Source organism: Poeciliopsis prolifica, unplaced genomic scaffold (assembly GCF_027474105.1).
Source record: "Poeciliopsis prolifica strain line A6 unplaced genomic scaffold, Auburn_PproV2 SCAFFOLD085, whole genome shotgun sequence".
Classification (NCBI taxonomy): Eukaryota; Metazoa; Chordata; class Actinopteri; order Cyprinodontiformes; family Poeciliidae; genus Poeciliopsis; species Poeciliopsis prolifica.
In genome coordinates, this window is record NW_026562460.1 from 796,746 (window position 1) to 812,072 (window position 15,327).

At 38.8% G+C, this 15,327-nt stretch overlaps 1 protein-coding gene across 1 annotated transcript in view; it reads left to right on the top strand.

Annotated features, from left to right (window-relative positions):
* kalrna (kalirin RhoGEF kinase a) overlaps positions 1 to 12,063 on the top strand; it is a 142,626-nt gene extending 130,563 nt beyond the window's left edge. Inside the window, exons 57-68 of the mRNA XM_055022402.1 lie at positions 1,306 to 1,471; positions 2,286 to 2,348; positions 3,050 to 3,077; positions 3,573 to 3,735; positions 3,872 to 3,993; positions 4,083 to 4,214; positions 4,308 to 4,469; positions 5,328 to 5,406; positions 5,499 to 5,550; positions 6,266 to 6,414; positions 6,581 to 6,719; positions 6,799 to 12,063. Of these exons, the coding sequence (XP_054878377.1) occupies positions 1,306 to 1,471; positions 2,286 to 2,348; positions 3,050 to 3,077; positions 3,573 to 3,735; positions 3,872 to 3,993; positions 4,083 to 4,214; positions 4,308 to 4,469; positions 5,328 to 5,406; positions 5,499 to 5,550; positions 6,266 to 6,414; positions 6,581 to 6,719; positions 6,799 to 7,374 (1,831 nt within the window). The 3' untranslated portion in view covers positions 7,375 to 12,063. The remainder of the gene's footprint in view (positions 1 to 1,305; positions 1,472 to 2,285; positions 2,349 to 3,049; positions 3,078 to 3,572; positions 3,736 to 3,871; positions 3,994 to 4,082; positions 4,215 to 4,307; positions 4,470 to 5,327; positions 5,407 to 5,498; positions 5,551 to 6,265; positions 6,415 to 6,580; positions 6,720 to 6,798) is intronic.
* The last annotated feature ends 3,264 nt before the right edge of the window (positions 12,064 to 15,327 follow it).

Here is a 15,327-nt window from a genome sequence, read left to right on the forward strand (position 1 = left end):
AGTCAAAGAGGATGAATTTTTTCCAACAGCGACATAAAAAGCCAGATTACAGTTTGTAACTATGTAGGAACAGAGACGGTCTGGAGGCATGCCCTGTCATCTGACTAAATAAAATTAAAATGTTTGACTATGATGGCCGTTGTTACATCTGGAGGGAAAAGTGGAAGCTTGCAAGCGCCAGGATTGGCACTGGTGCTAATCCCAGAGGGTAAACCAGTCACCGAGTTCATACAGTCCTTTATCTGCCTAGCAACTGCGAAGATGGAATTCTGATGGGATGAAAACTGACTGTGTTCAAAGTATAATGGACATTCCTATGGATATGCCAACATTAAACAAGAACTTGGTTAATTTATAGATAATTAAATAATGAAAAAAATTCAGATAAAAAAAATTAAAAAAAATCAATGGATGCTATAATAATTTAATTCACCTTTTTTTTATTTGACACACATGGATGGTCTTGAGGTTCTTGATGATTTTCCATCAACAGTAGAAGCTTAATTTGATTTAAGTGAATATAAAACAATGCATGAATGATTTTCAAATGGTTGCTTAAATACTGCAAGAGGTAAGTTACATGAAGATTCTTTTAATGGACAAAGACCTAGAGTTTCTGTAGGTAACTGGTCTAACATGATTTTCTAAATATTGATTAAAACCTAGAGACAAAAAAAACAACAATTTTCCATAAATCTGATTGATATGGCAGAGTTTCCCCAGGGCCTGCTGGTACTGAAGCTGAAGGAAAGACTAATAAGTCCATCAGTTTCCATGTCTGTGCAGTGACCACATGGAGAATATGCGACAGGATCCTTCATACAAATAAAGTATGCACTAAATTCCTGTTATGTCTTTTAGGCAGAACAAACTAGATATTTGGGGGAAAAAATCAGGAAAAAATACAAAAAAAGATTTTGTTGAATTTCATTTAAATGTTGTTGACAAGTTCATTTTTCTTTCTTTTGTCCTGAAATCCTCCTGTATCTTTAAAAAAAATCTTCGGTAACACTTTATTTGATGGGTTGTGAACAAGACTGCCATGACACCATGACAGGTGTTATGTCATGTCTTAAACATGACATAACACCTGTCATGAACATAAGTAACTAATTCCAAAGACGATTATTCAGAGAGAAATGAATCCAGAGCAACAAATAGCTTTAAATGCCTCTGGATTCCATCCGTTCACCTCCATTATTCTAACCTGGCAGCTGTTGCTGCATCCACACAATGGCGGAGCTGGACACTGCTAAGTTACTATGTGATTGGCTGCTTGATGTTTGTCCTTCATGCACTGCACAGGAAGTCTTTGTCATGGAACACGCTCCGTGCTAGGAAACGTGCTGAATCCAGGGACAGCTCCTTTCTGGGGTTCAGGAGTCAGGACAACAGCCTCCTCCGTAAACCCAAAGACGGCGCAGTCTCCCCCCTTCCTCTAGCCCTGCCAAGCCCCAGCCACAAGGCTAAAGTGAGTATAGCTGGCCTGAGGTTCCAGTGGCTGATGTGGTGTGTATGTGCTGTAACTCCTCCAGTCCTTCTGTACATTTTTATGAAACTGATCTTAAATCAATGATGACATGTCTCAAACACTGAGCTGACTGCAGCAGGAGTCAGGAGGCCTGTGCTGCCTCATGCAGGGCAGCACGTCACCTTTATTGTACATTAAGGTCCATTCCTAAGTGTCAATAGCTGTGTTTCCATAAGCCATAAAATTGCACAAATTGAAATAATGAAAATAAAATTGAAAAATGCAGAAATGGTTTTGTATGACACAGTGCAACCAGTGTCACACACTTAAGGGCAGAATTAGAGTCCACAGTTAACCTCTTGTGCTTTTGGACTGTGGGAGAAAACAACCTAACTTCCTGCTTTACCTGCATTGCCGCTGTGTCTTTGGGCAAGACACTTCACCTGAGTATCTTGCTGGTGTTGGTCAGAAAGGTTGATGGTGCAAAATGGCAGCCGTGCTTCTATCAAAAATAGAGTATATTTTATATGTAGGAATAAATGACAGCATAAACAGAAATGACTTAAAATCAACAAAGAAACTTTACAAGTGAGTGCCATTCATATATAAAAGTTTTTAAATGTAATAATTTTTTACATCTTAATATTTGTTGATTCTTTTTTTCAATCTTCTGCATTCTTTTTAAACCAGCTCAGCCAAATGACATTTTAATAGTCTTCTTCTCAATGTGCTCGGCCTTTTTCTCTTTTGCTCACACAAACCTCTGCCTCCTTTTTCCCTGTTGTTCTTGTCCTGTTTCTCTGCTGTCCACCAGGACCTGCACACCTCTGATGAGTCAGAAAGTGAGGAAGACCTTGACCCAAAGACGGGCATGGAGGTATTTGTTGCCTAACTAGCTTAAAATCTGATGCAGTGCTGTTATACTCCCTTCCCTTAACCTTGGAGATTTCTTCCATTTCTGTTTTGTTTAAATGTGTCAGAACATTCATCTGATGATTCTCAAGTTATTTTCAGATAAAAAATAACCTGGGGAAATACAACAGAAATGCTGAAATTTAGATTTTATCTGTTAAGAGGAAAAACGTATCTAAGCCAGTCTGATTATAGAAAAAAAAATCTGATTATTCGTCTGTTCCTTGTTAAATTATGAGTTAGCTGTTTTGTTTGGGAAGGATGTCATTAGCCATAACCAGGGCTGATCATTGCCAGACCTGTAGAATCAACACATAGGTACATTGGTCATTAACATCCATCAGTCTGAAATGGGTCATAAAACCATTTGTAAGGCTTACTGGAATCAGAGCACCGACTGTGGTGAAATTTCCCAACAATGGCCGGGTTTCCAAAATTACTACAAGAACTAATCGACAACCCAACTCATCCATTAACTATAACCTGGTTTCCAACTTTTCATCACTTTCCATTAGTCTTTCTCACTTACAGTTTACTGTTTGTTTGTTCTTTTCTGTTTCCATTGTGTAAAATACTTTGAATTGCTTTGTTGCTGAAATGTGCTGCACAAATAAACTTTAATGTTTACAACCTAACTGGTATCTTGTTCTTGTTGTTGCTTTCCAGCTTCTTAACCCAAACTTCATCCAGGAAGGTGAGACACAAATGAATTCGCATGATCCAATCTGGTGGAGTTAAAAGATACCAAGAACAATTTTAAAAGCGTTAAAGGAAACCTCCAACTGGAGTCATAGAAACGCCACCCTAAGGTTAAAAGTTGAATTTGGCAGGTCTTTCATGGAGCTCTTTAATTGTCAAAGTCTAAACAGCTGTTATAAGTTATCACATATAACAGGAGGAGCCACAACAGATACAACGGCTGTAAAAAGTATTCACTCTATTGGATGTTTGAACATTTTCTATTACACATCCCAGAGAAATAAACCGAATGTCGCACAAGGTTACATTCAATTAAATGAAAACAAAATTATATACGCAAAAGAGCACCATTGGTGTAGATACAAACAGACTCAGACTATTAGCTTCTATTTCCATAGAAGTTAAACCTTCTATGAAGCCACTCTATGCCTCAGAGTGGCCTTTGGGTGTCCTGAGGAGGAAACGGCTATGATGTGTTTGCTGTCTGCAGTGGCCCCGGAATTCCTGGTACCGCTATCAGATGTGGTGTGTGCATTTGGGGAGACAGTCGTCCTCTGCTGTAAAGTCTGTGGACGACCCAAACCCACGGTAACTGTGAAGGGGCCCGACCAGAACCCCGTCACCAGCAACAACCGCTTCACCATTGATATCAGGTAAAACACACCACAGGTGAAAACAAAAAGCCTTTCTTTTTTAGCTGCAATCCTCAGCTTTTGCATTTTTTATTTTTTATTTTTTTTGCTTCCTCCTTGGTCATTTTTTGTTTCCTTCTTTTTCTCTCCTTTCTAGGGACACTGGTGACATCCTGATGAAGATCTGCAACTTAATGCCTCAGGATACAGGAATCTACACCTGTGTTGCTGTTAATGATCATGGCTCTGCTTCTTCCTCTGCGTCTATTAAAGTTCAAGGTGCCTTTCTTGTTTTTCACCACTAGATGCCCCTGCTATGCTTCTGCTGCAGCTCCAATGCTTTTCTGTTTCATTGTTTTACACTGAAGGTATCCCAGCAGCCCCAGGGAGGCCTATGGCTCAGGAGGCGAGCAGCACCATGGTGCTGGTCCACTGGCCACCTCCAGCTTCATCTGCTCACTGCGCCATCACCAGTTATGCTGTAGAGTACAGACAGGAAGGTCTGTGGAAACTGTTGAATCAAAAGAAGCTCTTTGACTATCCAAAAAGACTAAGGACTTCTTCCTCTTCATTCCCATTCCTCCCACCCACAGACTCATTCCTGTGGCAGCAGGCAGCCAGCTGCAGGGAGGAGTGTGTCCAGATCGATAATCTTATTCCTGGAGGTCACTATCAATTCAGAGTTCGAGCCTCCAACCGCTGGGGGGTTGGGCCTCCATCACAACCCTCAAATATGGTCACACTGGGCAGCTGCAGTAAGAAGCACAAATTCATACACTCCATTTTTTTGACTGATTTTGAACTGTGCTATATAAACTTGATTGATTGGTTGACTTATTCTTTCACTCATTCATTGGAATGCACCATAGATTCATTCAAGATAAAGTGATGTGAAAGTTTTCAATAAACTTTAATCATGTTAGAAAGTGTAACTCATTTAACAACTTTGCAGATTTTAACATGATCTAGCAGTCACTGTTTTCATTGACCATATATTTGCACAAGTTGGAGTTCTGAAAAACTAATTTGTTTAATAGAGGCACAACAATTTAAAAAAATACAAGATGATCCATGTCCTTGGAGGTGAATTTTCAGTCGTATTAAAATTATGGAAACACTTTTTTCTGCATCACACTAGTCATGTGATCTGCAACCAGATGTTACTACAAGCAAAACGACAAAGAAAACAACAGGAAGTGGTAGGAGGATGATGTTTCTTAATTACTAATGGCGTGAACAAGTTTATTCACATGTGATTGAAATTGCCTTTCTTATTTCATGAAAGCAAAATTGTGTTTTTTCCTATATTAACAGAATACCAAGAAACTTTTGCACATCTGGAATGGAAACACAACTAGAGATGCAGCGTTATAATCGTCGTAATCGACGATTATAACGTCGATTACGACATTATAATTGAAAAAAATGTTTTTTAGTAAAGATTTTATATAAAATCTTTAATATAAAATCTAATCTTAAAGATTTTATATCAGGTTTCAGACAACCTGCTGACAACCTGCTGAAAAAAATCATTAAAATTAAAGAAATAAATAATGAAAATGTCTAGAATAAAACATGTTTCTGTTCTGTGTGTCTGCCTTTCTCCTGCTCAGGCTCTGGATGTGATGGAACAGGGATTCATTGGAAAGAAAATTGTGAGTCAGTCTTCACTGAGATCAGCGAGATTGGAAGGTAAAGCATCATGCCTCTTGTCGAATCGCCAGATAACATTCAGTGGGAACCAATCTCAGAGTCTTAATGGCAGGTCTCTACTTTTTCACAAGGGGGCGCTTTTCAGTCGTGAGAAAATGTTTGAACAAATCAACAAAGAAAGAGGTAGGACACAAAACGTGAGGATTTCATTTCATTTCATACTGCCTAGGTTCTTCCTATGGGTACAGTTATTTAGCTCCAAGAAAAACAATAATCTGATGTTTTATATTTTTGTGATAAGAAATATTTATCTCATTCAAATAACCCTGTCTTTGAGAACTGTAACGCTGTGTGGAAAAAATCAGACATTTAAGAACAGCTGGGAAAACTGGTGTTTACTGGTGTTTACAGGAGAACAAAAAAGGACCATGTCCCTCTTGACATGGTGTTTGAATGTCTGTTTGTTGTAACATAGATGTGAATGTATTGTGTGCATTAACTTTGGGGTTGCATCTGGGGTGTGGCAGAAACAATCTTGTTTTACCATTTATTCTTTTGTTTATTTTTAAGTTTTAATAGTTTTATAAAATGTAGTATTTCACATTTTTATTATAATTTTAGATTTGATCACCAATACCTTGAACTTTGTGAATTTACTATTTGTTTTATTTTTTTTACTTGTTTGAGTTTTTCTATATATTTTGCTTCCTCTCGTTCTCCCGCGACCCCCTTCATCTGAAACTTGCTACGAAGTGCTGCAAGAGAAGGTTGAAAAAAATGACACGAGTATTTAACAGCTGGATATTTAACAAATGACTTGCTGTGAGGTTTTGCCTGGACTTTCACAGTGAGTGTCTTTTAATTGAGAAACGTTTTTTTTTTTTTTTTTTCTGTCCAGGTTGCCGTTAAGTTTGTGAATAAGAAGATGCAGAAGAAAGAGCAGGTAGCTCATGAAGCAGACATTCTTCGTCATGTCCAGAATCACCAGCTGGTGGCGCTGCTGGACACTTATGAGTCTCCTACCTCTCTGATGCTCATCCTGGAGCTGTGAGTTTTGTGGCACTGTCCAGACAACACTAAAGTTATTTTAAAAGTCACAGCTTTGGTATTCTGCTAGACACTGATTGTTTAGCAAAAATATTGAGTGGTTTTATGTTCAGGTTTGGGCATCTTAGCTAAAATGGCATTTTTTGTCTGATATTACATGCATAAGGCTAGAAGATGGACGTTTGCTTGACTATCTTGTTGCCCACGATGAGCTGATGGAAGAGAAAGTAGCATTTTTTATCAAAGAAACTTTGGAGGCTCTCCAACACCTTCATACCTGCAGAGTGGCACATCTGGATCTTAAGGTGATAACTTATAGTATGGGGAAAACAACAAAAAGTTTTATTGTCATTTGGGGCTGATTTTTACCTCTTCCTGTTGCAGCCAGAGAACATCATGGTGGACCTTAGAGCTCCGGCTCCATCTGTCAAGCTCATCGACCTGGGTGACGCTGTCCAGCTCTCTGCCAGCCGCCAATATGTCCACCTCTTACTTGGAAACCCAGAGTTTGCAGCCCCTGAGCTCATCCGAGGTACGCCAGTGTCTGTTTCGACAGACGTGTGGAGCATGGGCGTGCTGGCCTACGTGATGCTCAGTGGCGTATCCCCCTTTCTGGATGAGTCACCAGAGGAAACATGTGTTAACATTTGCCGCCTGGACTTCTGTTTCCCGGATGAATACTTCCATCATGTAAGTCAGGCAGCCAGGGATTTTGTGACTTCAGTGCTGCAGGAGGATCCCAGGAAGAGGCCTAGTGCCACTTCATGTTTACAACATCCGTGGGTGGGCCGGGGGGGCGCTCAAGGAGGTGAGTACTCCAAGATGCCTCTGGACAGGTCGAGGTTGGCCACATTCATCGATCGAAGAAGACAGTTACACGATGTCCGTCCCATCACCAACATCAAAGGTTTGGTGAGCAGCACTATGGGCAATAAACACACTGTGATGGAGAGACCATGAACAGTTAGTCCATCTGTGAACACCAACACTGAAACGTCTTTACTATTTTACTGTCTTATGGACTTATTAGTAAAAAACCTTCCCATTTGGTCCAGCTTATAATCTTCTTCAATCTGGGTGGGTCACTGTTTGTAAAACTATTTGTGGCTCAGAACAGTTATTTATTCCACAACTTGTCAATTTAATGTTTTGTATGTATGCTTTAAAATACATCCACTATAACCCAAAGAAATCATCTGAGCCATGTAGAAAGACATGAAAACTCTCTGGAATCACTGAACAGAATCCATCACTTCTTAGCCACAATGTTCATATTTGCATCAAGATTTACTGGCTGTATTTATAGAAGAAAATCTAACCTTATTTTTCATGTAAATTACAGAAACTTTGACAAGCCAACAAGCATCCTGCACTTTCATCCATTTCTCTGGCAAAGACGTGAACAGAAAATAATAAAAAAATGCAGTGGCATAATCTCACAATGAACAATTATTATATATCATTATATTAATCAAATTTGGTGAAATTTAGCAATAATAAAAACATGGGGTTTTTTTGTATTATCTTGTTGGAAGTTCCAATGATGACCCTTATATATTTCCTTACTTTGCAGGCATTGGTTATTACATTTCAAAGAGGTAATGATACCATGCTCTTGAACAAGGATTCCAGGGCCTGTGAAGGACAACAGGCCCACAGCATCATAAAGCCTACCACTATGCTAGTCATTCTTTGCTTTATTGCAAACCTTTTTGGAGTGAGTGCCATCTTAGAGTCCTCTGACTAAAAGACAGGATTCCATTTAAAGCCCAGGCAGAGTTTCAACGTGACTGTGATGATAAGATGGACAAACATCTTTCTGACATAACTTCCAAACAGTTCCTGTTAAAGAATCTTGCGGTCCACAAGATCAATACTAGGGATACATTTTATATCCAAATTCAATATGGCAGTCAAAAAGAGATATCTTTTGGTGTCTGTAGTTTTCCTAAATGTTGTAACACAGTTTATCTAAAAGTTGAACAATGCTGAGTTCATAACAGCTCTGTTATTGGTGTGTAATACTTGTTCATCAGAGCACACTGTTGATCGAGAACACACAGGAGCCAGAACTCTTCATCCACCCTGCTGGGATGGAAAACAGAGCTCATTGTCAAACATTACTTTTGGAAATGTTTTTGAATTTTTTAGATGTGCTTCAGTTGAATTTGTTAAATTATATTTGACAGAATGGATGTAAATGTTAACTAAGATCCAACCTCCAAACTTACTGCACCCCAGATTTCTTCATTCATTCTTTGAAGACTGCCCAGTGTTATTTTTCTGTCAGATGGTACATCTTCATCACCTGGACTCTTTGTAAATGTCCCTTTTCTGTTCTAAAAACTTATGAATTGATTTTCACTGGCTGACCAATGTAATGCACATGTTTATTTTGTTATAATTATTTGACTTGAATGACAGCAGGTCCAGCAGAAACGTCAGATCTGCATTGATCCCCAATATGGCAATATGCACGATTCACAGTTGATTCTTTTGTACCAGTGTAAAACTGTACCTTCAAGTGTAGCTTTGAATGTGAAGGTTTTGTTCTGTTTGAGACTGTGTAAAGATAACAAAGACCACTTGTTCTCCCAAACAGTCAATGCTCAGCTGCTGAGATTGGGGCCTGAACTGTTGGATGATCAACAAAACAAATGCAGCAAAAGGAATCATGACACCTCTGTTCATATTACTGTTTAAGGAGATATTTGTGTAGAATCAGGGCATGTAGTTTACAGAACAGCAAAACTATCAGGGATCGTCTGCATATAAAACCACCTGGGATGTCTTTGAATTCAGATTGTAAATGTTTTTGTTTCAGGACGTTCATGTAATCCAGTAAACATGTAGAAAGGTGAGCTCCATTGTCACACCTACAGTATTTAGTTGTACATTTCCAGCCTGACCCAGCCACTGTGGCAAACATCCTGCCTGGATTTGTGATGATGTCACTGCTTGGCTGATCTTGAAGACAGATGTTTACTTTTCTGTTCCAATTTAATAATGAATGTATAAATTAGAGAATGTGTTCTGTAAGGATTGTGCTGTCACTGACCAGTGTCCCTACATCAGCAGCCTTAGGAAGTGTTCACTGTGCTGCAGTTAAAGGCCAGGCTGATGAAGCAGCTGTCGGATAGCAACCATCAGACAGCTGTATTTATTTGTACAGCTGTAATAAAACCTGCTCAGGTTTCTGAAAACACTGGCAGCCAAATCTGTTTAGCACTGTTTCTCACTCAGTAGAGAATCTGCTGGTGATGTGATATTATAATCTCCATTTTTTAGTCATTGCCCAAAACAATCCAATGATACTGAAAGCTGCAAGCTGCAACAAAAGAAGCTCACACCTTCAGGTCATTTTAACCAGTTGCCCCCAAACCTGGTCTTCAGGGCCCGCAGTCCTGCGTGTCTAAGATATTTCACCATTCCAGCACAGCTGATTTAAATAACTGCATCCCCTCTTCGGGTGCTGCTGAAGCATATTAATCAGCCACTTCATTTGAGCTAGGCGTGCAGCAGCAGGGAAACAGCTACACCTGAGGGCCAGGGACCAGAGGATCTCTGGTTTAAAGAGCGCCGTTGACCAGGGATCCAGTCACAGAGAAAAGTCTTAGTAAAAAGAAAAAACACCTTTTGTCATGGCCAGCATTAAGTGTGTGGGATTCACCAGAGTAGTGTTATACTCTACTAATACATCCAACTATTAATTTAAATAAATGAATCAACATCATAATGTGTCAAATATCCATAAGAAGGATCAATTCTGTTTTTCCAGCTAAACAAATTCCAAAACCAAAAAGCAAGGAGATTCTGTTGTACTCAGATTAAAACTGATTGAAAATATTGATAGTCAAACATAAAACAAAGATGTATTGTTAATTCTACTCTGGAAATAGCAAATAAAGATGAAAAATAAAGTTTTATGAAATTGACCATTCAAAATATTTTGTGACCCGTCTGACTTTGATGGTCAGAGGGAGAAACCAGGAGAGGTAAAACCTGTCTGGACACAAACTGGCTTTTCTGCTCCAGCAGCAGCTCTAGTTCATTCTGATTAGAACTCACTGGAAAAAAAATAATAAAATTCTGGTTTCTCGAGCAGCACTTTTGGACATAGTTATGGTTCTATGTTGTGGATTCGAAGGCACATCACCTAGGTGATGTGTAAGGCATAGAAGAATTATTTTTTTTTAATTTGCAGAGAAGCAAGTGATGAAAACACACAGTCTGACAACGTGATCCATTTTCTTTTTGAGTTGGAAAAACCGAACTTTCTGCCTATTTGGTTTCTTTTGTGTCAGCTGACAGCTTCTGGGGAAGGAGCCAATATGAGGTTCAGATTAACCAATCAGAAGGAGCGCTGGGATACAACAATGGACAATTCATGTTCTATCCCAGTAATTATCCAGTAAATATGTAGAAAGGTGAGCCAATGCATCTAATTTTATTTTTTCTATCTTTATGTAAAACAGAGGGACACACTGACCAACATTTCAATGAACTTTTCATAGAGTATTTGTGATTAGTTATTTATGGCCATGGTTGGTAGCGCAGAGTAATGCAGGTTAGAGCTATTACCTTAATATAGGCATAAGGCATCTGTATTACCTTATGTCTATGTTAAGGTAATGAGAATATTCTAGACATAAAACTAAATGTTTGTAAAAAGAAAGAAAGAAAAAAACACATGTACTTAACTTACAGTTGATTGAATGCTAAGCACTTTGGTGCAATCCATTAGTACCATTTTTTAATTCTGAAATCCAACAAACTATGATGAACCACATGCAGTAAAAGCATAAAATGGCCATGGTTGGTAGCGCATCTTTGTACCAAAAAGACACCACAAAGGAATAAAACAAAAAAATTATGATAGGGACTTCAGGCAGAGCAAATGAGACAAAGTAGCTGCTCTTAGCAATGGTTTTACTTTACTGCATCAAAGTGCATTTACTACCCAATAAAATAGTAGAATGTCGTCTTATCAGCATGCATCTTTGATCACTTGATGGATACTAAAAACTCCGACCTGAAGGAGAAACAGAAAGAAATAAATGGGGTCTGTTTACCCTGAATTGACTGAAAGAGTTGGAGCTCTGGTTCTGGTAAAGTCCTGCAACACACAACACACTTATCTGCTCTAGAAGAGCCTGGGCTATTCCTCTGTCACATATTGGCACTCAGTGACTTGATGAGATAAAAGGTTAAACCCAGCCAAGAGTATTTTAGTTATTTTCAATAATCAATGTTTGGTAGGTCAACTTGTTTCCATGTTTCCTCTTTGTGTAAAGAAGAAACAAGAACATCACAAGACAACTGAATCACTGCTCCAGTCTTTTACTTTCAGTCTTTATTGGAAGTGAGAAAGCCTGTTGACTAAACATCAGCTCAACTTCTTTAGAAAACCAAACTAGTGACGACTCCACAATCCCACAATGCATCTTTCATGACTTGTTACGCCATGCAGGACTGTGCTGCTTGAGCTTTGTTAAATGCTTTGTTCATACTGAGCTTCGTAGAGAACCATGCAGATGCTTTATGCCGCGGTGTGATGCAGCATATTCTGTACAGGCTTCCTGTTGCAAACAACCCGCTGGGTTGTTACTCTTTATGAATAAACAATCTGCCTGTTTGTTTGTATTCATACATGTCTGTTGTATTTCATTGTCTGAATGATGCTTTAAAACTGCTTTAATGATTTTCCAGCAGGTGGCGCTATAACTCTTTACATCTTTGAGTTTAAGTGAGCAATATCAAAAAAAGATGAATGTGCTAATGTCAAGACTGTCTTTTTTTACATCTTGGAAATGCTTTCAGTCAAATTAATTGTGTCTCCATTTTAAGTCCAAGGGTAAAATTACAGAGAAGCAAAGCACAATTCAAAAGTGTTTTCTGTAGTGGAGATTATGATTATTAGTAGCAGTGATATTACATTTGTATAACTTGTCTGAAAGTACAGTATGCTGATCAGTGTAATAAATAGTCTATAAGCCCTATTAAAATTGCAAGAATTCTGCTAAGGAATGATAAAACCTGTTTCCACTTTCAGTATTACATCTCCCCCTGAAGTACACAAGCTACACCAACCAATTCAAATTACAAACTCATCTTGGGTTAGGTCTGTTAGAATCGTCCTTTCTTTCCGATTTACTAAACTCCACAGTAACGAGTGAAAAAAATGTCAGAGATGTATCTGTTAATATCTTCATAATCAAAAGCTTTCATACAGAAAGATTAAAGCAGAGTCCAGACGATAATCTTGTGGCTTTGGGAACCTCTACATATGAATATCTTTTTATCTGAAATGTGCAGACTGAGCCCCGAACAAAAGCCAAAGACTTGTTTTTTTGGTGAAGACTCTGGTAAGACAGTGCCATTGAAAGGTCACTCAGAAATTTTTTCTCCAAAAGAACTGTAAAAAAATCAGACTGCAGTTTAAAAATACAAACAGGGGAAAAGATCTTGAATTCTGGAGTCACGTCCTTTTCTCCATCTCACTTTTTTTGGTAGAAAAAAGAAGACGCTTACAATGGTAGCATCATGTTGTTGGGCTGTTTTGCTGCAGGAAAAAACATAAAACACATGACTTGATGAGGAAAGAACTTGATGTGGAAATACTGAGGCAACATCTAAAGACATAAGCCAGGAAGGTGAAGCTCGGGCACAGATTGGTCTTCCAAACAGACTGTAACTGTAAGCTTACAGTCAAAGTGGTTACAAAGTGATATAAGGACAACAAAGTGAATGTTGTCCTTAACATTGACAACATTGTCAATGTCCATCACCTGAGGCATTGCACATTTATCAAGATGAGAGAAGTAAGGAGCAGATCAAAGCATTGTCTCGCCAGCCAAAGTCTTAGTCCTGCCCATCTTCCCCTCTTTCTTTTACTTGCACCTTTACTATTCCTTGCATTGTTAAAGTGACCTTGCAATATTTGTGTTCCTTTTAATCCTAAGTATTAAACAGCATTTTAAGCTCAGTTAATTATTGAAAGTAGTTTAAAAAGTTTGTATGTAAGGTAACCCAGCAGTTTGCATGGAGTGCAGTCTCTCTTCCTGAACCAGCAGGTAGCCACAATCGCTTGCATTGTGTCACTGACTTCTTTGCAATCCCTCATACTGAGCATGCATGTAGCAACAGTGGAGAGGAAAAAATCTCTTAAACAGGAAAAATCACCCAGCAGAATCAGAACCTGGATCAGTTCAAGCGGTCACTGTCACAACTGAATGGAGATTTGAGGAGACAGAGTGGATATAAACAAAGAAGCAGATGAACTGATGTAGGATTATTTTTTATGTTCATAAAAAAATGATAATAGTTGGAGAGGGAGAACAATTAGCTTATGGCAGCATTATCAATCATGACAACTACACAAAAGCAGAAACCCAAGCTACAGGACATTTCAGCTTGAATTCATTTTTATTGCAGTCACCTAAATCAGTTTATCTGCCATTGAAAGTTTTAAAATGTATTTATAGTTTAGTTAAATTGATCTAACTGTCCATCAGGGTCTCAGGGTGTTGAGCCATCATCACTATGCAGATGGCAAAATATGAGTGAAACATGCAACGTTGAAAAATAGATGAAAGTGGTTGATCACCTACATATCATATATTGAATCAACGTTAAGGTCTCAACCATAACTGTCACTAACTCCAAATGCAAAGAGTCCAGTGTTTGTATGTGTTCCCTTTGTGCTCATGTTGCATGTACAAACCCCCAGACCTGGGGGGATTTTCCCCCAGACCCAGACTACTCCCCATTCTGAACCCCTGTGCTAACTGCTTTCTGCTAATTCAACTCGGACCCCCGAAGTTAACATGAAATCTGATGTGATAAAGGGATCAGAGTTAGGCTGTAGAGATGAATAAAAAACAAATGGAACTCAATTCAAAGTCTTTGTGAAGATAGAAAAACAATGTGTGTGTTTAAGTGTGTGTGTGTAAGTTCCCGTATATGAGAGTATTTCATTTATCTTAGCTGATGTAACTCTGTTTTGATTTGCCAAAAAGTGTCAATAAAAACCAAACAACACGCACACACACCTGGTTGTACATTTGAGGAGACTGTTGATGATTACAAGGACATGCGGTTACACAGCAGGGAGACTGTTTGATCACCATGTGCACGCATGTTCCTTTCTTTAACCACATTCAGACTCTTGTTTGGTCATATGAAGAGGAAGTCATAAAACTGATCTGTCCCTGGTAACAGATTCATTGCATTTCACCTGGCTCTAATCCACACATCATGTCCTAATTTTCTTCAGGATTTAGTACTGAATGTTCAGTTAGTTATTTAGTTAGTTTGTGTCTTCTGGTACTATTTCACTGTATTTTCACAAAAACAAAAAACTGATGAATTCTTGTTTTTAATACACTTTTTTTGCAATATTTTATGACCATTAAGGCCACAAATAAGGATAGTCGTAACTAAGGTAACGCTGAGTATCTTTAAAACATTTGCGTATTTCTACCCAAAATAATTAGATGTGCAATTATTCTGGCCCCTTACAAAAAAAAAAATATATATATAAAAAAATATATATATATATATAAAAAAGAAAATTCCCTTCTCACCCACCGCGGGTGGTTCTTATCCTCTGAACTCGGGTCCTCTACCAGAGGCCTGGGAGTTTGAGGGTTCTGCAGTATCTTGGCTGTGCCAAGAACTGCACATTTCTGGACTGAGATGTCTGATGTTGTTCCTGGGATCTGTTGTAGCCACTGCTCCAGTTTGGGGGTTACTGCCCCGAGGGCCCCGATGACCACAGGCACCACTGTGGTCTTCACCTTCCAGGCCCTCTCCAGTTCTTCCCTGAGGCCCTGGTATTTCTCCAGTTTCTCGTGCTCCTTTTTCCTGATGTTGCAATCACTTGGTATTGCTACATCAACCACAACGGCTTTC